Source organism: Corvus cornix, chromosome 1A, assembly GCF_000738735.6.
Source record: "Corvus cornix cornix isolate S_Up_H32 chromosome 1A, ASM73873v5, whole genome shotgun sequence".
Classification (NCBI taxonomy): Eukaryota; Metazoa; Chordata; class Aves; order Passeriformes; family Corvidae; genus Corvus; species Corvus cornix.
In genome coordinates, this window is record NC_047057.1 from 67,280,882 (window position 1) to 67,302,091 (window position 21,210).

At 35.1% G+C, this 21,210-nt stretch overlaps 1 protein-coding gene across 19 annotated transcripts in view; it reads right to left on the reverse strand.

Moving 5' to 3' along the window:
- C2CD5 (C2 calcium dependent domain containing 5) overlaps nucleotides 1-21,210 on the reverse strand; it is a 58,943-nt gene that overhangs the window by 19,572 nt on the left and 18,161 nt on the right. For 7 of the 19 annotated variants that reach the window (XR_002046541.1, XM_010404247.3, XM_010404241.3 and 4 more), the window contains 5 exons: nucleotides 20,883-20,968; nucleotides 15,404-15,512; nucleotides 13,566-13,631; nucleotides 2,404-2,518; nucleotides 527-715 (listed from right to left, as the gene is read on the reverse strand). Coding sequence is in view for 18 of the 19 variants with exons in the window: in XM_010404247.3 (XP_010402549.1) it covers nucleotides 527-715; nucleotides 2,404-2,518; nucleotides 13,566-13,631; nucleotides 15,404-15,512; nucleotides 20,883-20,968 (565 nt within the window). In the remaining variant the exon portion in view is untranslated. The remainder of the gene's footprint in view (nucleotides 1-526; nucleotides 716-2,403; nucleotides 2,519-13,565; nucleotides 13,632-15,403; nucleotides 15,513-20,882; nucleotides 20,969-21,210) is intronic. The other 12 variants (XM_010404252.3, XM_039570434.1, XM_010404250.3 and 9 more) reach the window with 4 other exon arrangements.

Consider the following 21,210-nt stretch of genomic DNA (forward strand, 5'->3'; position numbering starts at 1 on the left):
TAACTTTGTGGCAATACTCATTCTTCAAAATTTATTTGCAAGAGCAGAAACAAAGGGAAACCTCATGTTTGGCCTTCAGTTTCATGATTTTGTTCATCAACTTAAACTAACACATACCTATTTTGGACAAATCTGGCATCATATTTGTTTTATAACCAACCTATTTTATTTCTCATGCAGCTTTTGATGAATATTTAGAGAGCATATATACACATAAATAGTATTTAATGGAGCATATATACACATATTACAGACATAGCCACTTTTGGCTTATGTAAGTTATTAAAAATGTGTCATTTTTTATAGTGTGATATAAAATTGAGAAGAGAGACCTGAAGAGCAGCAAAGGAAAAGCTGAGTCATGATCTGTGTTAGTAGTCAAACGTGTTACCTTATTGAGACTGTTAGAAATAAAAACAGAGTATCTAATTTGGTGCAGAGCTCCATTACTCCTGTGGTGGTTGTTGTTAGTGAAAAGCAGTAAAGTGGTTGGTCCCGCATCCTGCACTGTAACACTGTAACCTACCCTAATAGAGAAGAACTATCTTGGCTCTGAGGAAAAAAATCAACCTCTCCCTTCTCTGACCCTATGGAAAAGAAGCCAGGCTGCCATGACAACCTTTGTTCCAAACAGCCTTCCATGGTGCCATCCTGAAGGAACCTAGGGTTCAATACTGCTGCTGTGCCAGACGCGGACAAAATACAGACCTCTTCACTATAAGAGAAAAGAATAACAACAGAGTGAATTCCTAAATGGTGCTTTTATATAAAATTATCAGATTAAAAGGCTAGTACAAGTCTCAAAGAAGTTCAACATCACCACTAATTTTGTGCACTTGTGCAATTTTATCCATTAAAACTCACAAACAATCCACTTCTGGTATTTAAACCATAACCATTGCGTAAATACAAGATGAAGAAGGATTGAACAGAAAGACTAAAGAGCTTTGACTCATGTTATAAATAATACAACATCAGAAAGGCTAACCAGGTTAAAGTATGGATTTCAGTTCTACAGTTAACAATGCAAAGAAATACAGCACACCAAACATAAAAAAAAAACAAGGCATGATTTTTTTCTAAAGTAGAAGGGAAGTTGAGAGCCTCAGCATCTTATTAACATTCAATTTTCAAAATTTTTCAAAAAGAACCCCCAACACTGACAAGGGCGCTTCTTGAAAGATAAGTGGCAAACCAGTAAAATTTTACTAGGAAGAACTACAATAATGGTACATTTCACATGTAAAGTAACCAACTATACTTAGGGTTTAGCAGAGTTAAAGGTCTCAGAACAACCACAGAGCTTTTAATATTTCTCAAGCTCTCAAGTAAGAAACAAATCTCTAGTATTCAATACTTAAAATACTATATTGAAAAAAAATAGAGAAAATCTTTCCCACATTTTCTAGAATGATACATGTGCCTTTTTTTTGTTGTTGTTTCTCTTCCCAAAATAATTTTGCATATATAACATGTCTGGCAGAGCAGTACTTACACACACAGGCTTGTGCTTTAAGCATGGAATAAAGCTGAACTGGCAACAAGCATGGGAATTCCAATAAATATTTTATCAATAATCAAACCCTACCACATTAAATTCGTTTAGAGAAACATAAGCATCAGTAACCCAATAACTGATTGCCTATGCTCTGCACATTCTTCTCCATAGTTAAGGTAGAAGAGATAATACAAACTGTTCATGCTTTTTACAAGGAGACCAACAAGCAAAGGAATAAATGCTTCGTTTTGGTGTGTTCATCCCTCAGCGATGGAGTAATTCTGACGTAAATATGGTAAACCAAAACTTTTCCAACTTCTCTCCTTAAAAAAGCAAATCTTTAGTGCTTTTACCCTAAAATATTTAGGCAAAATCAACTTGAAAGAAAATAAATTCAGATGTTTGAATTTGCTCATTACTTCCCAAAAGCAATTCAAAATAGGGAACCAGAGTAATTTTCTGTTTAGTATCATCAGACACACCTGGCCCCAGAACAAGCTTTTTCTGGGCCTGAAATGTGAAGTTCTCCATTTAAGTTCTGGTCTGCCAGTTGTTAACCATTAATGAAACCTCAATACGATACTTTTAAGAACAGTCTTAATTATTTAGGTAGACTCGGTTGAGAAAACTTCATGGATAAATTAATATTGTTACTACAAAGCAAATTGTATGCTTTAGTTTAAAAGAAAAAATTGTAACATTCATTAGAAAAAACCTAAAACCCAGATGTAAACATATATAAAACACACCTAATACTGAAATTTGATAATCTCACTTAAACTCTCTGAAGTAGTTACAGAATAGCCAGTACCAACAACTGTGTTGGAATAGTTAATTTTTAATCCACTGATGATGAAATATGTTTTCTGTGACATTTTGACAATCAAGTCATCATCGTGATTTACCAAATGCTGGTTGATTCACTGTAGCCCACTACAGCATGACAACCCAATGCCTTGGCATGGGATTTTATTTCTTGTCTGATTTCTGCCCACCAGGCATCTCGTGTCTCTGGTTCATCTGAAAGACAAAGTATAAATCAGTTCACTATTCTGTACTATGCCAGCACAAAGCTTCATGCAATTAATCTGAAAAGTTGAGTTTTTCATATTCAAGTGTTTTGTTGTACCTGGACACTTTATTTCCTTCCTATTTATCACACTTCAAGCAAACACAAATGGGACTTTTTCACTAATTATCTTGTTTCGCCCCCATGTGAGCAAGTTCTGACAAATTACTGCATTCGCATTGCTGTCCATATAACAGATAACAGCAAAATACTGTAGATACTGTTTCAATCTCTGCCCATTTTCAGTTCCAAACCACACTCTCAGTTTCCAACAACACAAGAGCAGTGTGTAACTTGCAACAAGGCATCACAGATACTCTGTAATGTGGAAAAACTAACTGTAATGAAACAGTATTTGTAGTAGCAAAGTAATATTTGACTTTGCTGTACACTTGGTATCTTTGGAATAACCTAAACAGTTTTTCCTACTGCAAGCAGTTCTCTCTGCTAACCAGACTTTAAAAATACCTGTTAAAGACTGTATCACTAATCAGACAGTTCTGTGGCACTTCTAACTCTGAGAAGCCATAGGGACATGAAACTACCTCTACATTTACAACATGAAGAAGTACAGGATGTGTGTTGTCAGTGCTTTTTTGCTTCAGTATCCTGGAAACTGCACCTTCCCTCCATGCCCACCAATGGATTTAAATCACCTTTACTGTCCTCAAGGTTATATGTTAAATATATCCTGCCTGCTTTTCTTGAAAACTACAAGATACAAAAATACAAAAAAACCCTGTGCTGCTAGAATAAGTTCATGCAATCCATATCTTTTAATTCCTCATCAATTAGTTCCTATAACTAAAGTTCTTGTCTTGCAAGCTTTTTACATATGGAGTCAACAAATAGTGAACTTACAACTAGAATTTGTCAGCTGTTTCTTCTCTCAAAACTTACCTGTTTCAATGAATGAATGTAGTTGGCAACTGTGTTAATTGTTGATACAAAAAGGGAAAACCAGTAACAAAATATAAGCACTCAGATGCTACCAAGGGTTCTGAGTAGAGAGATTCTTAAGAGAATTTCCCTGAAACTAACTGAACTTAGTACAGACAAACTTCTGGCCACTGAGTTCTCCTTGCTGAATCATAATTTAAATACCAAGGTCAAAACCTGAAATTTATTTGGAACCAATTCTGTACTACCAGGAATGTTTATCAACACAGTGTATGATAATCCCAGTATCATACAGTTGATTCTCTGACAACATGACAAACAAAAATGCAAGATAATTTAAAAGTTACTGAAACAGAAATGTTGTAAAGTAAGATGTAGTCATTAATGAATTTACCTCAACTTTGCATTTAGAACTAGGCTTTCATTTTTCTAAACTAAACTAATGATCATTTTTTAATTCAAAGGAAGAACACAGAGGTCTGTATATTCAGTTATGCCTAACTTTAGATGGCAATGCTTGTGTAACTCAAAACATTATACTGACCAGCAGCAGCCTGGATGCTCAGATTTAAGTTTATTCAACCTTTGCTTTAAGAAATGAACACTGAACAGAAAAAATGTTACAGTGAGAGTTCTTAGGAATATTCTCCACAATCAACAAAAATATACACGTTAGGACACAAAACAAAGGATTTCTGTGAATTGTATCGATCATATTCTGTTATATCCAAGTTCACTTTAGCAGGTTTCAGTGCATTACTGGCAGAATCTTGATGTGCTGCACTTCACTCCCAGTGTGAAAACACTGTTTAACTCAGTGACTGGGAAAATAAATGCTTATGATGATACTCAGCAACCCTGACTCAGATTCCTGGAGCACCTGCTCTTCTCAGCTTTGGAAAATGAGAATCCGACAGAAATAATCCATCACAACACAGGGTTGGAGCTCCCCAGCTCAGCTGTCAGAACCATTTGTGGTACAATGTAGGAACCCAGAGTGCCGAGAATATTTCTCTGCCTGTTTTTAGGGGTTCTTAGCCCACTGAACAACACTGTTTTAACCTCCAACCTTGGAAAAAATTACCAACGATCAGACAGGAACTAGAAAATACAGTGGTGTGAATGAGGTGATAGACTACTATGTAAGATTGTCACAGGGTAAAAAATTTAGAGGTTTTGGGCTTCTCTTTGTAATAAATAGATAAGAGTAAAAAATATCAAAATGGAGGATTGTTGCTGTTCTCTAAACCTTCTTCTCCTTCCTCTACTACTCCATGTTCTGCAGTAAAATTAGTCTGGAATGACTGGAGAATTCTGCAGTTCCTGGCCGTGTTACTGAATAACTGGTAGGAAAGTGAAAATAATGTACGTTTTTAGTAACTATTGGTTAAATTATCTTTAAAAGGCTGTGTAAATCTTGATAAAGAGAGACTTCTCTCCTGCTTTCTGTGCTCTATTGCTGTACCTGGGTCACCCTAGTGGCTTTGTTCCTCTGATAAGACTTAATAAACAACTATCTGGCAGTATTGAAACTCAAGGAAAAGTCTTGGTTTATCTTTGAAACTCCTTGCAAGGACTTTTAGAAAATTCTCGCCCATCAGGAGGGATTTGACTTATGGCACGGTTCAGTGTCAGTACAAAAAGTGGGAAATGTCTTCTCTTTGCTTGTTACACCTCTGGACAGAGGCCACTTCTGCTGCCACCAGGTAACAGCAGTAGGGGTAGTTGAATCGAAGGAGAGTCTTGGAAATGGATTGTAAGGCCAGGCTACAATATCTGACAAGTTCGGAGTGTATGGAAGATGTGAGACCACAAGCACATTCTGTGAAAGTTCTCTCAACTCTTTTTGGTGGAATGGACAAGGATCTTGGGAGCAATTCCCCCTTCCCCCTTCAGTCATGGGCCAGAGATTGTTTTCATAAGCAATGTGTTTCTCTCTATAGACAAAAAGTCTAAGTAGTAGCAAAAGTGGTTCTCTGACCATGCAGAAAAACACCTGCTCAATGAGACTGGATCACAGGCAGCCGGTTACAAACACTAACTAAACCACAAAAAAACCACTAAGCCACACAAATTCTTGTACTTCACAAAAAAAACCACCTGCAAAGGAGAACCCTTTTTTCTAGGCAAAAAGGTTCCAAATTTCAAAACCATAACTTTTTACACCTTTTGGTTCCATGTGGTAAAAACTGCTTCTACTTTTCACCAGTGACATTTCTATGACAAAAAGCAAGAAAATGTGAAGTCATGATGAAGATTTGGGAGCCAGCAACAGGTGAAGTGGTTAAGGATAGACAGAAAATGTGCTGCGAAATAAAGGTAAGATTACAGACAAGAATGACATTGAAAAGGAATGTAGCCACAGTGAAAACTGAAATGGAATGAGATGTTGAAAGGAAACGGGGATCCTTAAAGTGAACAGAAAAGGTAGAAATAGTGACGGGTCCCAAACTCTATGCAAATATTTAGCTTTTCTCCATTGAAATTTATAGTTTAAGTTACTGATGTTATTAGGAGACTTAACTATTTTCTTACCTAACATCTACAAGAACACCTTATCATTATGGCAAACACATACTGTTGTGAAGTTGGTCAAAACTCTGCCTTGCTAAAACAACATGTAACCCTGTATTCTAAGAATCTGTTCAGCATCAGCACTAACAAAACTATTAACTACAGAAATGCAATGGATCATTTTCATTCTTATTAGAGGTAAGAAGTATTTTCCAGCCACTGTCTTCAGAGTTAACAGGATCAGGCCCAATATCTTTCAAAGAATCCAACAATTGCACAAGAACAAATATTTCTGTAAGTCATGCATAAACAACTGTTTGTAAAGAAGACTGGGACCTCTGTTTAAGATATTTGACTATTTTTTATTCCAGAAGGAGGCCAAAAAATAACAATTATGTTTATATAAAAATACTGTATGTTCACAGTTTACAAGAACTTACCTTTGCATATTAGAACACAAAACAATTGTCTACAATTAAAATCAATCATCATGACATTGCAATAATAAGTTGATACAAAATACTGAATGCAGTGCAATGTGTAGCATTCATATTCTTCTGACAAATATTTTCACAAGCAGCCTTTTTTGACACATGAGCCACACAATTTCACGTGAGGATGCCGTCGTAGCATTTACAAGTTTAGTAAAGCTAAGGATTTACATAAACAATTAGAGGAGTTAGGGAAGCAGGATGGCATGTGTCCAGCACACTCCATGAGAGTGCCTGTTGGTTTTTTTGCTAACGCAAAAGCTTAATAACCAAGGGTTTGCAAAGCAGATTCAGCAGACAGGAGCCAGAAACAGTGGGTATTTTGGCGCATGCTTGGATCAGGTGACAGTACAGACTGAAAACTATGGCAGCTCACTGAAATGGTTACAGAAAGTAATGGCCCTGGATTCTAGGTGGAAGCAAAAAGGCAAGCATACAGAGCACTCAGTCACAAGCTTTTCTAGCAAATGTACCGAGTAGTTGGGACCAAGGTTTCTCTACAACTTTAAGCAGAAAAGTTCACAGGAAATTCCACTGCTAATTATGCACCCTATGTGAGAAACCAAAGGCTGAATATTAAACTTACTTTATTAATGTTTCCAAATTGGCAGGATATTTATAACCAAGTGGAAGCAAAGCACACTGTTTTTTATAGCTGAGGACTTGAGAAACAATGTTGTCAATAGTACAGTGTTCTATAAAAATTGTGCCAACTCAAACCTCCTCCAACTGAAAACTTTCAAAACTGATTTTATTCAGCAGTTTTATAAGATACAAATAGCACTTTTGTACCCAGAATGTTCTTCGAGCTAGCTCTATCCACCACCAAGTCACCCATCTCCTTTAAAATACAAGGTTGAGCTGTACTATCCATGGGACAGTAGCCTGTGTAGATCTTTCACCTAGAAACTATCACTTTCTGATTCATAAGAAGCAACACCTTCCCCAAGTTATTTGCTAGAGGTTCACTTGTACAGGTTCTTTCAAGATTTAGCCAGAAGCTGCATTTTGCTAGTCCATACAGATTTTTTTAAACTGAAGATTAAGAAGACTGGTCTCTTGATGACACAGCTCATACACAAGAGTTGCTGTATCCTTAAAGCTGAATCCTTAGACATCCTGAGGAAATTACTCCAAAGTAGAAACTGTCTGATTAATTTCAACCAACTTTACATTGTATAATTTAATAAATATTTACATGTATAACACAATATTCTGATAGGAGGAGGATAATCATCTGAGGAAAATTTTCAGCATCTATAAATGACTCGTTGTTTCAAAAATGGCAAATCATATTCTTTCAGATTCAATCTTTGAGTCTTTCATTAGGCAAAGCCATTATCCACACCTTCAATATTCCCTTACTTTTGTATCTTCTTAACGAAAAACCTAATAACAGCCTATACAGAAAGAAGTGTGGTATTTTTCTGTAGGTTTGGCTGGTTGGGTTTTTTTGACATCTTTGTTAGGTTTATAAGCAACCTTTCCTGGACCTTGAAGTTCTATTTAATCTTTTCTGGTTATCCCATAAACACAGACATTATCAATTTTCTAAAATATTTAACAACTAAATAACTGTACAGAAACATAAATCCTCTGGTCTGTAAAGATTAACACAAACTCAGGCAGAAAATAACTAAACCTACAGCAGATTAACCTAAAACTTTCAAAAAAGTTTCCAAGCCACTCCATCCTTGTTTAAAAAACTACTCCCTATATTCATCTTTATGACTAAAAGATGTACAAATGAAAACTTCGTTACAAAAAGTGAAGGAAGTAGATTATTGGGATATATCAAAAGAAAACTAGGATACACTAAACCAGCAGGCAACAGTGTAAGCACACCCAAAGACAACAGGTACACTTAACTCTTACAAAATTAAAACTCCAAATAAAACATCCAGCTTGCAAAATATCATTGATAACCAGTGCTTTTCTACCAGATGAAGTCAGAGAGCAGCACACATCTCACTTCCTAACCCCAAACTGCTGAATGAGCAAAAAAAAGACTTGAAAGTTGAAGGAATTCTTCAATTACTAAGGAGACAATTTTAAGAACACTTAGGATTAAAACTGCATTTCCAGGATGAGATATTGGCTGGCTGATTAAACACAAACCCTTTCATGTGCAGGGCAGTTTTCTACTGGGTGAGTCAGGCCAAACCACTACATGACCACCAAAAGATTCCGTATAGAAACCATATAGAAAATTCCATACATCATTCCCTTCAGTGGCAGATCGCTGTTGAGAAGTGTTAGCTTTAATCCCAAAATACACTCCAAGATGGAGAAGCAGAAGGGTGTTCCCCTTATGGCTTAATACAGCCACAACAGTGGCTATAACTTTTAATTGTAGATGAAGGTCTGATAGAAACAGCACAAGCTGAAAAAAGTATTATCTAAAAAAAAAATTCCTGCAATAATGTCAAAGCAGCAGAAATTATTTAGTGTGGAGCTAAAGGAAAAGAAACCACCATGTTATACAAGTTAAATAAAATGAAAAATGTAATGTCAAAAGATAAGGCATTTGAAGAAAAAAAACCCATTCAGAATATATTAAAAATTAAACTATTAAATAACACCTTACAATACTTAAAAATGTAGGTTTAAATTGCATCACACTTAGAATTATACAAGCCCAAAAATACTGCCCAGAAATAAAAAACCATTAAATATAGGAAGTAAATTTGCCTCTGGAAAATCAGTTCCATGCATAAATATGCACCTTTGTCAATCCAGCTTTTAGTGATTATTTCAGTCATTCATCCTAGAATAGTGACTCAGCAGGTAATAAAGAAACTACTTATTCTATTTTGTGTCTCTGTTGCTTTGTCACCCTGACACAATAAATACAACCTATTTTAGAACATGAGCTATCTTCAATGAAAAGCTTCAAATGACTACAACAAAGGCGCTGTTACCCAAAACTGGGGACACTGTGCTGTAACAAGACAGGGCTTCCTAAACCAGATTTTATCTATTTTATTGCAGCAGGAAAGGGATGGCATTATCTGGCATGAAATGACACTCTCTCGGAATTTCCTATTCCTTGTTTGCACTCCTCAGGAACGCAGAACCTCTGCATTCATTATTTCTATACACTCACAACTGTTTATTTTGTTTTAAGACAAACTAAGCTGAGAAGCCTCTTTCAACTTCTGGATCCAAGGAGACTTAAAAAGAAAATCTCTTGTGCCTCATATTATCCACTGACATTTATCAGTTATTCCTACAATCCTTTTACAGTCAGTTAGAACTTGTATTCTCTGTCTGTATATTTTCCTACAAAACTGTCTATAGACATTTTACAAGGCCATGTTTACCTGTAATTATGTAGCAGTTAGGAAGGAGTTGATTCAACCAGAACCATTCTGGTTTCTTCTAACAATGATATATTTTGACCCAGGCAAACAGTTTTACAACTGTATGTTTGCAACCACAGAAGCAAATATCAGAAGGCTGAAAAAACTCAATGCAATCCATGAAGGAAATTTTATGAAGACCATAGTTTTAGTCAAGCCCTGTATTTTAAATTAGGATGAATTATGTGCAAAAATAACAATTTTCTGCAAGACCAAGGTGTTCTCTCTTGTGTACTATCAATTCAAAACCAAAGTGTAGTTGTGCAATAAGCAACTTTTTTGGAGCACTTGTGCAAGGAAAAGTTTATATTGGCTTTCACACCATTAGCCAGAATTTAGGGAGAGTTTTAAATCAGTGTGAACAGATTAAATAGCTTTACTTAGGTAGGCATAGAATTCTAAACAAAGATTTTAAATGTCAAGTTTATTTATTAATCTCTAACAGAACATGTGAATACTATTCTATGCTCACTGACAGTGACCACCCTTTGTTCAGTTACATAAATATCTACTTAGAACTCTCAAAAAAAAAAAAAAATTAATGCACAATCCCAACAAAAATTATTTCGTTAATGTAAGGGTGTATCAGCTTCCAGAAAGAATATTCAAACACCATTCCCATTAACCATAGAAATTACTTAGGAACATTCACTCCTCTGGAAAGGATGCAAAAAACTGGAGTAAATTATTACACCAGAACATCACACTCCTCACTCTTCTCAGAAAAAGCCTCTGACGACTGCCTTAACCTCCCATTTTCATATCAACACACACTGATGGACAAGAAGTCAACCTGGAAATTCTCCAAGAAAAGTCAAGAAGTCTACCTTAAAATGTTGGATTTTTTCCTACTAATTACGAAGGATAACCACATCAGACACCAACAGGAACATTCTGACATTTCCTACTGTGTTCCTACAAATGGGCCACCTTTACACTCCAGAAAGCAGCTTGAAATATAATTTGCACGTTCTCTGTTTGTATTTCTGTGAAAGAAAAACATTCAGTTACAGAACCAAAACATAGCCAAGCTTTCCTCTTGCATTTCCTCTTATGCAAAACTAACTCTGGAGAACTTCATACTCCAACAGCAAGACTGGATATCACACAAGAAGCTCAGGAGACTCTTAGGAAATTTTTAACAATCTTTTATCTTTCCATGTTTCTGACTACTGTAGATGAAGATGCACTGCTGGAGCAGCTTCCTGAATGAGGAGTTTAAAATTTAATTATGTGAGAAACTATACGTTGGTACTATGAAATGGCCATACGGAAAAGTAGCCTCTATTCAACAAGTTCTTGCACTGCCTACCTTTCTGCTCCATGTTTAACCTCAGTGTCAAACTTTTAACAAAGATCTAGTTTTCTGGATTGAGGATTCCTTGCATGTTTGTGTACTTATAGTAAGTACATTCTTTCTCAGAGACAGCATCAGAGTGTATCTTCCACTGTATTTATGTGCTCTCTTTTCTATGAATTTTTGCTCAACTCCCTACTTTTTTTTTTTTGCAAATTCATCTTCATGTCCACCTTTTTGTATTTTACACTTAAACAACTCTTCATTGAACTATATGCAATTCCCAGATGTATAAACAGCTTCTTTTCCATTCATGAAATAGTCAGTCTTTACTTCTGTATCTGATTTTCAAGTATCTTCAAATCTCTGACTTCTCCCTACCACTGGATGCTCCTGTTATATCTTACACACAATTAAACCATTGGCAAGGAAAAAAAAAAAAAAAAAAATCTTTCTGCACTACACAGGTTACTAAGCAAGCGGAAATGAAGCCTGAACATTTTCCAAAAGGAAAATAATTTTAGCCCACTTATGGTTGTGATTACATTCTCTGTCCAGCAGCAAACCTAGCACTGCAAAAACCCCGTACTTCCAGGAATATGAATGTAACCTGCTCAGTCCCAAACCAGTAGGATTAACCAGCTCTTCCTACAGAACTACTGACACATCAAGGCTACAGAAACACAGCCAGTTCTCAGGGAGGTATTAACTCTACAATTACTGTTTGGTTTAGACCTCTCTACTCCAACCAACACTTTTAGGTAACAAGCACCTCTGGGTAAAATGTTTTTTATACATATAAGCACATTCATTTTCCTGTAATCTCTAAAAAATTTAGACAACAATTTTGGATAGTCTGTCAAGAACTGAATGCCTGACTTCCACTTAGCTTCCTAATCTTACATTGTGGATCACTTTCTAGTCTAGTTCAAGGCATGTTTAATGTCTGTACGTAACTCATTTACTCCATTATTCTAATAAAATTCTTTCAATAAAAACATCCTACTAAACAATCTTGAAGAAGCAGCAATGAATTCCAACTTTTCATGGTCACACACAATATACAAAAATTTTAACATGTTTTTAACACCTTGGATCAGACTATGCTGTACCAGTCACAGACCTGAGAATTTTATAATATTCTTTTCATACTGGAAGTTAATTTTAAAAGATTGTAACTTTAGAACAAGCGAAGAAAACCAACAAAATCAGAAAAGCTCATAATTATAATATTAAAAGATGCTTACTGTAACAAGGAACAATAAAAATGAGCCAATAGATTTAGGTTCTCCCTAGTTTCAAACAATTTGCAAAATGAAAAATGTCTCCTTTTTAATAACTGTACATTTAAACTGAATTTTAGAGCATGACACAGAGCTGCATGGCAACACTGAATTACCAAGAAGGAAAGTTTGTTTCTGGGGGAAAAAAGCCCTCAGAGGTCAGCTTTGTATCTTCTTATTGTGCCAGCTTTAAAAACATCAAGGCTTGACAAGGTCTGCTGGCTTGGACGTTATATGCAGAGAAGTTACACCTGCCTCTCTTCCACAGCATGTTATCTTTCCAGAGGGAAAACGTGAGAGGGAAAAGTCTTTATTTCATCTACATTGCATCAATTCATCTATTCCTTCTACAGCTGTATAAGGAAATTACACACTTTGATTACTAAAACTGCATAAAAAAGTAAGAATATTGGGGCTTTTTTCAAGCTAGGTAATTAAGTGATTAAAAAGTTCAACTAATGATGGTTTAAGTCCTGAAACTGGCTGCGTTTTACAATGCAAGATTTATGAACCAACAAATCCTGGGCTACATACTACCCTTCTCTTTAACCTGATAGTTCTCTATTTTTCTTGGACAATTTTTACATCTATTACTATCTATACCACATCTATTATTTTAGAGCTATTATTAAAAACAAACATTCATCAATTTCCTGAAATTAACAGGAGGAAAGCCTTTGTTGAAGAAAGTGCAAGCTCATGCAAAACAAAACAAACCCAACAGTCTCTCCAAATCAAACCAATAGGCCAAAAAAACCCCCAACCTATTACATAAAAAACCCCAACCCAAACAACAACAAAAAAATCACACTTGACACAATCCCAACTGTGTAAGCAAGAATGCGTTCTTTCCCTAAATTACTTCCTTCATGGATGCTGAGCTGAAAGTGACTACCAAATAAACATCTGAACATTCAGCTTTCCAGATTGATATTAAATTATTCTTAGCAATACTATTTTATACTAAAACAATGGGTTTTAATTTTAAATAAAGTCTTTAATAGCATGAAAACATCACATTTAGGCATTTGATGATTAAATAGATTTAAATTTGAAACATTAACCTAAATATCCTAGAACATTTCTAATAACTTCACTGAGCTGCCATAATTTCTGTCAGCATATGTAGTACTGAATGACTAATAAAATACCTGAATTGAAACTATTCCAGTCTAGCAGTTTGTATGATCTTGTGTTACCCATAATTCCGACAAAGGCTGAGTTCAAAACAGCAAATTAGTAGATCAGTTATAGAAGCAGAATAGTGAAAAAAAAAACTACCAACAAGAACACAATTGACAACACCACTCCACAGGAACTGGAAAGACACAGACAGCAGAGTTAATAAGAGGCTGAAATAGAAAGGGAAAAAGGAGCATGCTGTAGCAATCTGGCACTAGGTGACCAAAGTGGACAGTATATGGCAATTTTGTCTTATTGGCAAGTTCTTAATCCACCTTCAAATGTTCTCTCCTCTTCCATGTTTTCCTGATTTATTCACTGGCCAGTTTATTTGCTTCCTTTAATATTTTACAGACTTATTTTACTCAAATGCTTCATGATAATAACTATATCAGAATATTTTTCTAATTCTCCACCTTCCCTCCCACAGCCATGTGCTTTCATTTCCCCTTTTGTTCTCACTATTTTGCAATATACTGAGTTCCAAGGATCATGCATTTTACATTCACTTGTCAGGAGCAATCTTCAAGTCTCACAGAAACACTGCAGCTGTGCAAACATACATCTCTATCTTGCCTTACGTCTTATACTGCTTCCAGTCAGCTGGTAAAAATGAAGGAATGCATAATGCAAGAAATTAGCTTTTAAAACTTCTGAAAAAAATTGATTTTTTTCCCATTCTGTCTTACATCTATCGCACAGTAAATTTTGCACATAAGAGACCTGTATCAGAAATCTGCTGAAAATACAGAATCCTAAAATAACTTTGTGGCAAAGAAAGGAAAGACTCACATATAAATTATACTTTGACATTTCTTTTAATCTTCACTTCACTGTGTAAATAGATCTTAAAATAGGAAAACTAAAGAGCAATATTGTCTACTAATATACTTGAAAAAAATCCCTTAAAGTAGGAGGATCTAATTCAAATTAAGTCTTGAATTTAATTTCATGTTGCCAGTTTACTGAATCTTTAGATCAGCAGCAATCTGCTCTACCTGCTTGGAGAATTGCTTGCCTTGGGCCATAGAAAGAAAAGGAAAATATTAGGTTTTTGTACTTGTTTTTATGGATGTATTTGCCTAAACTTCCTTTTATTACTCCTGACTAGTGCATGCAAAACCACTACAGGTACTATTTCTACTCTCCCTTGCATTTTTAAGTGCACTGTCCACTCCAACTTTTTGCAAAGCATTCCTCATCTGGTCTCAGTGACTAAACCAAGTCTTCAGAGTCAGAAGTCACTTAGTTCTAACATTAGAACTAGGATATGCAAAATACACATGTTCTAGTACTGGGGTTCCCAGGAAAATAATAAATAAAAATCTTGAAGTACTGTTCAGTAAAGGTTTTCAAGAACAGAAACAATGCTGTAAAGGTTAATAACCATGTTGTGAGCTAAATTGTAGCCATTAGTCCTTAATGATTTCAAGGAGCTGAAAATGAGAAAACATTCATAGTTAAGATCAAGCATTTAATCTCATTTTTGTTTGAATAGAAAACTTGCATCAAGTTTTAATACCAAAAAATGGCAAAAAAATTAATTAAGACCTGAATAATTCAAAGACAGTTTTCAGTGCAAAGTTATTGATTCAAAGTACTTTTAGTACTACTTTAACTTGCTGAAATGTTTCTCACTAAAAACATAACCACTGAGTAACTTATTTTTCAAGCTTAAATGATTGTCTGAAATACACTGCTTTTGATACACATTGTTAGAATACATCTGTATCTATTCAAGCACTGATACGTTATAAAGGTTAGATGACAGGCCTTGTGCAAGGAAGTCACTCCTGTGCTGACATACCAGGATTGTGGATGCGATCCAGGAGCTTCACTGAGCGAGCACTGACAACACCCCCAACGTGGACAAGAAAGCCTGGTGGGAAGGTCGTCAAAGTAAAAAATGGGAATTCCTGTTATGATTAAAAGCAAACATTAAATGACTGTTTACCAACCACTGCTGAGTGCCAATTAACATGCAATGAATTGATCATTTCCCTGAAATACAAGCAAAGCAGTTACACTGGGCCAGACATGTCCTTCAGGCTTACTGAGCACTACACAACCATGTGTCCTCACGGACCCATTGTATCAAAAAAGCAGAGGTTTTACAGAGTGAAAGAATACTTTTCCCCCATAGAGCTGTTTCTCAGCACAACAATGATAACTAATCAAAACTTTACATACTTATGTTAACAAAACCTCTATCGATCCACTTTTACTATGGCTGCTAAACTACTACTACTGCTAAATTAATTCTACTTTCATTAGCTGATAAAAAATAAACATTTTTCTCAATTTTTAGGTATTCTTGTTACAACTGACTGCAGTTTGATTCTGAAGCACAAGGTGAAACAAACTGAAGTCTTGCAAGAATGAGGAATGTCTTATTACAGGAAAACATACCGAAAAAATATCAAAAGACTGCTCTGCTCGTGAGCTCTAAATAAAACAAGTAAATATCCATCTTTTAAAATAAAGCATTGGTCTTGAAACACAACTGTAAGTTCTTAAACTAGGGTAATTCACTTCCAATTAATTTGCATAAGTTACTTTTTACCAGGTTTAAGTAAAATGAAGAGATAAGTTTCAGCAACTACTTCAGCTTGTAATTCATAAAAGAGGCAAAGTAAGTAATAACAGCAATTTTTCAAGGCACATATGATGAAATAAAAGTCATATTCAAAGAAGTTGAGCCCAAAATTAGATTTTAATTTCTCCAGAGATGTTCTGCGATATGTCTAATATATACATAATAGTACACTTATGGGGGAAAGGCAATAATTCATGTTCAGCAATTCTAAACACAGAAAGCAAAAAAAAAAGAATAAAAAGCATGCAATCATGTTTCATATAATCGTAACTGATTTAATGGAACAAATAAATACCATAATTTTATATGAGAGAAAGTATAGGATAGATTCCTTTCTCACATACTTAGAAACAGTACAATTCAACTGAGCTTCTACCTGAACAGCACACATGCTGCAGATTCAATGAGGATCAGGTTCTTCCAGCAATACATGGCATGAAAAGTCATCTTAAAACTAAAGCCCAATGTAGGTTTAAAAACTAATACTCCAGGATTCTTACCACCCTTGTTACAGGAACTCTTTAAACTTTTAAAAGGTCCTACAAACGTCATGTTTTCTGGATTTTCATTTGGCTTAAACTTTCAAAATCAAGAGGCAAACTTTGAAATCAGCAACCATAGTATCGATAACCAGAAGCAAAACAATCCCAAAACCCAAACCCTGCAGTTTTGCCTTATGATGCAATTAAAAAGCAGGAAGATTTCAGCCCAGGATTATGCAAACCTGCTTGACTGATGGGTCTTCAGGAGCAGCAATGGATCTCTAGAATGATACAGTAAAGATTCCCCCAGAAGGTTCTAAAAGATTGCAAAGTGCTTTGGAAGTTACCAGAAAAGTCGAAATACTCAAAATATTTGCTTTTCCAGGACTGCAGAAATCAATAAAAAAGTTTACTGAATGTGCCAGCTATATGAAATTCCATTAAGCCTATACTACATTTACATTTTATAGATACATTCACATTTACACTGTGCTGAAGCAGTAAGGAGTGAACAAAGTAAACAACTTTGCTCAAAGTAAACAACTCCATGCTCTAAAGCTTAAGCAAATCCAATATTTTTTAATCTATATGGAAATTCAGAAGGTTTTTCATTTTCTATTCATTTCCATAAGGCTGGGTACTGCAAGTAATTTTAACATGTTCAGACTTCCAGTTTGCCTGATTCTCTATACTAGAAATCAGGAGGAAAACCTCAAATAATAACATGGCTTTATCTCAATCAATATATCAATACTCCCAAGCCTGTATTACATTATAAAATAAGGTGTTCTACCAGTTAATTCGAGCCACAGACAAATCTGGGTAACAGCCTCACTGAACCATTTTGACACAATTCTTCTAACAATCTGTCATTCATTCTGACACTGATGGAACTCCATCATTTCATATGATGACATTCTTTTTTCTTTTTTAATCTCATTTAGAGATTTTTTGAATTTTATTATTATATTACTCAAATACAAGTTCCTGCCTCAATTACATGCTGTAAACTGTAATAGTTCAAAATTATAAATCTACAGTTATTTCAGGGAAAACAGAGAATTCGTAAGAACCAGATGCAGTTGCCATATTACAAATCCCCTCTGTTACTGCAATTTGCAAAGGACTACCTTTACATCAAGGTGATGCAACCACAAGGTATTTCAGTGTATGACAAACAACGATTTCCAAGCTACAACTGAAGATGGTCAATCATTCTACCAATACCAATTCACTATTCCACTTTACAGTCATTGATTGCATAGACCATGAAAGAACTGTCACCGTTTTAGTCCTCGCAACTGCACAGAGATTTTTTTTTTGGGGGGGGGGGGGGGGGGGGGGCAAAGTTTGATAAGGTTACAATCAAATCCTCAAATATTTGCTTAATACAATGTTTAAAAATGTATATACACAGACATGTATTGCTAGTGCCCTTTTTAAAGTACATTTCATTCAAAGACACACAAAACAATGAAGAAGCACATGGAATAAGGCTACACACATCCTTTGGTGTAAGTGCCAACTGAAGCAGTTCTCTGATCCCCTTCCAGTCATTCACTCATTCCCATCATTAAACCACTCCCACAGATAAATACTTGGGTGTGCTCACAGAGCTTTTGGGGCTGAACCAGAGCAGGGAACTGGTCCACATTAAGATCTTGTTCGTTTCCTGGCTAATTATTTTTATTCTAAGCACATTCACTGTGCCATCTCACAAGGTGGCCAAACAACCCTACAGTTTTTCTTGACCTGAACTGAGGGGATGAGTGGATAAGAAGTCACTGGAAAGAAAAGATGCTTAAGTCAGGATTTCAGCCAAATGAATCTCCCAGAGAACTGTGCTCTTAACACAACAGATTTCCTGCAGTGCCCTTCAGAAATTAAGGCCAACAGATCCCCATTCTGAAAAGGCAGCAGAAAAGATCTCTCACGCACTTGCAGAATGTAAAAACAGGAAGAAAACAGAATTTGTCCAAGTGGAAGTCAGAGACACAAAATACCATTGAGAGCAGCATTTGGCCATTTCTACAAAAACATAGGCTAATTTTATAGGAGTAAGATAACCTCAAATATTCCTACTAATGGAAATACAATATACATATTTTTAGTCAAAAATATATAGAAAGACAGCTGTTATAAAGTTACTCTTGCTATCTACATATGTACAGGGAATTGCTAACAGTTATTAATGTACAATGTAACATGTACATGAGTTTTCCACAGCTGTATTTTCCACAGGTTTATTTTCAGGGAAGAAATTGAGGAATATTACCCTTCTAACTCTGTTCTGCTTACAGTTAGGGTTATTTAAGTAATACACCAAAAATACATTTGATTAAATAAAGCTGTTGAGACATGCAATTAAATGAACTTATTTTAAGGTACCTTAGCATTACCATATACCCAAATAAACTAAGTAAGACTCAAAAGAACAATTTAAGAAACCTGGTGTCGTGGAAGGTGTCCCTGCCCATGGCAGGGTGGTTGGAATAAGATGATCTTTAAGGTCCCTTAAACTCAAAATATTGAATTTATTCTTGGTTTTCCCAAATACTTGCTATCCTAAGTAATCCAGACAAGTAGAGTGCACTGTTTATGTGTGTAATATTAAAACAGACAAAACTTACAGATGTTATTCATTCTAGTTAACTCCACTTTAAGGTAACCAAAAGAGGTAACACCATAGCAAAAACACATCCAATATGAAATTTTCAGAAGGCAGAATGAACATATTTTATATCAATTAACTGCCCACATGCTTTGCTGCTACATCATAATTGTCATCAATAACAGACTCAGCATGTCTCCATCCTATTTTACAGTACTTTTTTTTCTACTAGACAATACACAGACCTTATCAAAATAATGTGCAAATAATTCAAGCTCTAAAAATATATTAAGGGCTCTTAATTTACATTTTTATTGTCTTTAAAAAGCTTCCTGAGGAAACAAAAAGATCAGCCATGGAATGTCAAATCAAAGGTAAACAGAAAAAAGGCTCATTTTAAAGCATTCTTTCTGCCAAATTAAAAAATTAAAAGAAAAAAACTCATGGATTTGTATTCATACCTTAATAAAAATTGTAACTGAAATGTATCAACATGCAAAGTACACTGATTTTAAAAATTCTCTTAAAAACAACAAATTAAAAAAATTCTGCATAAATAAGATTACAAAGACATCTGCAAAGCCTCACCAAAAAAAAAAAAGAAAAACAAGAAAGTATTTCAAATGACGCTTTAGGAATCCCCAATAAAAGAAGAAAGGGCTAGAAAGAGTCACAGTATTTTTCACATACCCCGCCTTCTACAGAACCTATGAGGAGATCCTCCCTTAGCCATGGATAACACGAGAAATGAGAAGAGAATCATCCACTTACTCAAAATAGCAGCTGGGCACTTTTATTTCACAGATGTAAGTGATTTTCTTCTCAACTAACTTACATGCTCCTATGTCACTAGTTTAGGTAGTCAGAAATTGCAATTAAATTTATTTCTGAGTAGGAAAATACTCACATTTTTTCCTTCAAGACACCTCATTATCAACATTTTGATCAAAGCAGTATATAATTTATACTAAGAAGTTGCAATTACACAATGTAAACAATTAATTAAAACCACTATTTTCATCATATAGTCTATTCAGTATAATGACAGATGGCATTTTTAGTCCTGTAGAGGAAAAGTTTAAATTTATAAATGGCTTTTTCTGCTTGGCAAGTAGTTCAGGTTCAAGTCCCCAATCAAAGGCTACCTTCCACGAAATGGGGAGCAATGTACCAACTCAATTTCCAAAAACTGAAAGTTTTCCCAATTCCAAACGGGATTTTCAACTTGTTTAAAGCTATGCCAGTGTTTCTGAATTAGGCTTCTGTAAAAACTTTATCATCATGTATTTACTCAAGTATTAAACTTAACATGCATCAATACGTTACAGAGACCACACAACAGTTTCTCCTATAACTTCTTAATACCACTGGAATTACTTGAGTGCTGTGCACAGTTAATTGCTCCACTTTCCTTAATGCTTTAGTAATATATTAGTATTTAAATAATGTGTGTAAAAAAGGGCTATTAAACAGCCAACATTTGTAGTAAGTTCAGACCTAGTTACACGTTTTCAAACAGAAAGTAACAGCAAACATTTAACTTACAAGATAAATTTTCACTTCAGTAGATTAGAAATGGAAGTATAAAATGCCTTACCCTTTGTTCCAGAGCTGACTGAGTCTGTTGTCTTAAAAGAGTTTTAAATGGCCCCCCTTCTTTTCCAGCACTCCCACTGCCCATTCCTGAAGAGTATCAGTACAAATGACATTCAAAGAAACATATATTATAATTTGCAATCAAAGGGTGATTTCAAAATAGATTAAACTGAGCTATTGAAAACAGTCAAATTATCTCCATAATTTTAATTTTTAAGAAAAAAAAAAAAAGAGCATCAAAATTTAATTTTGGTTTGGCGGTTATTCTAGGTTTTCATTTTTACACGACTAGCAGTGATTTTACAGTATTTGGACAACCCCCCCCCAAC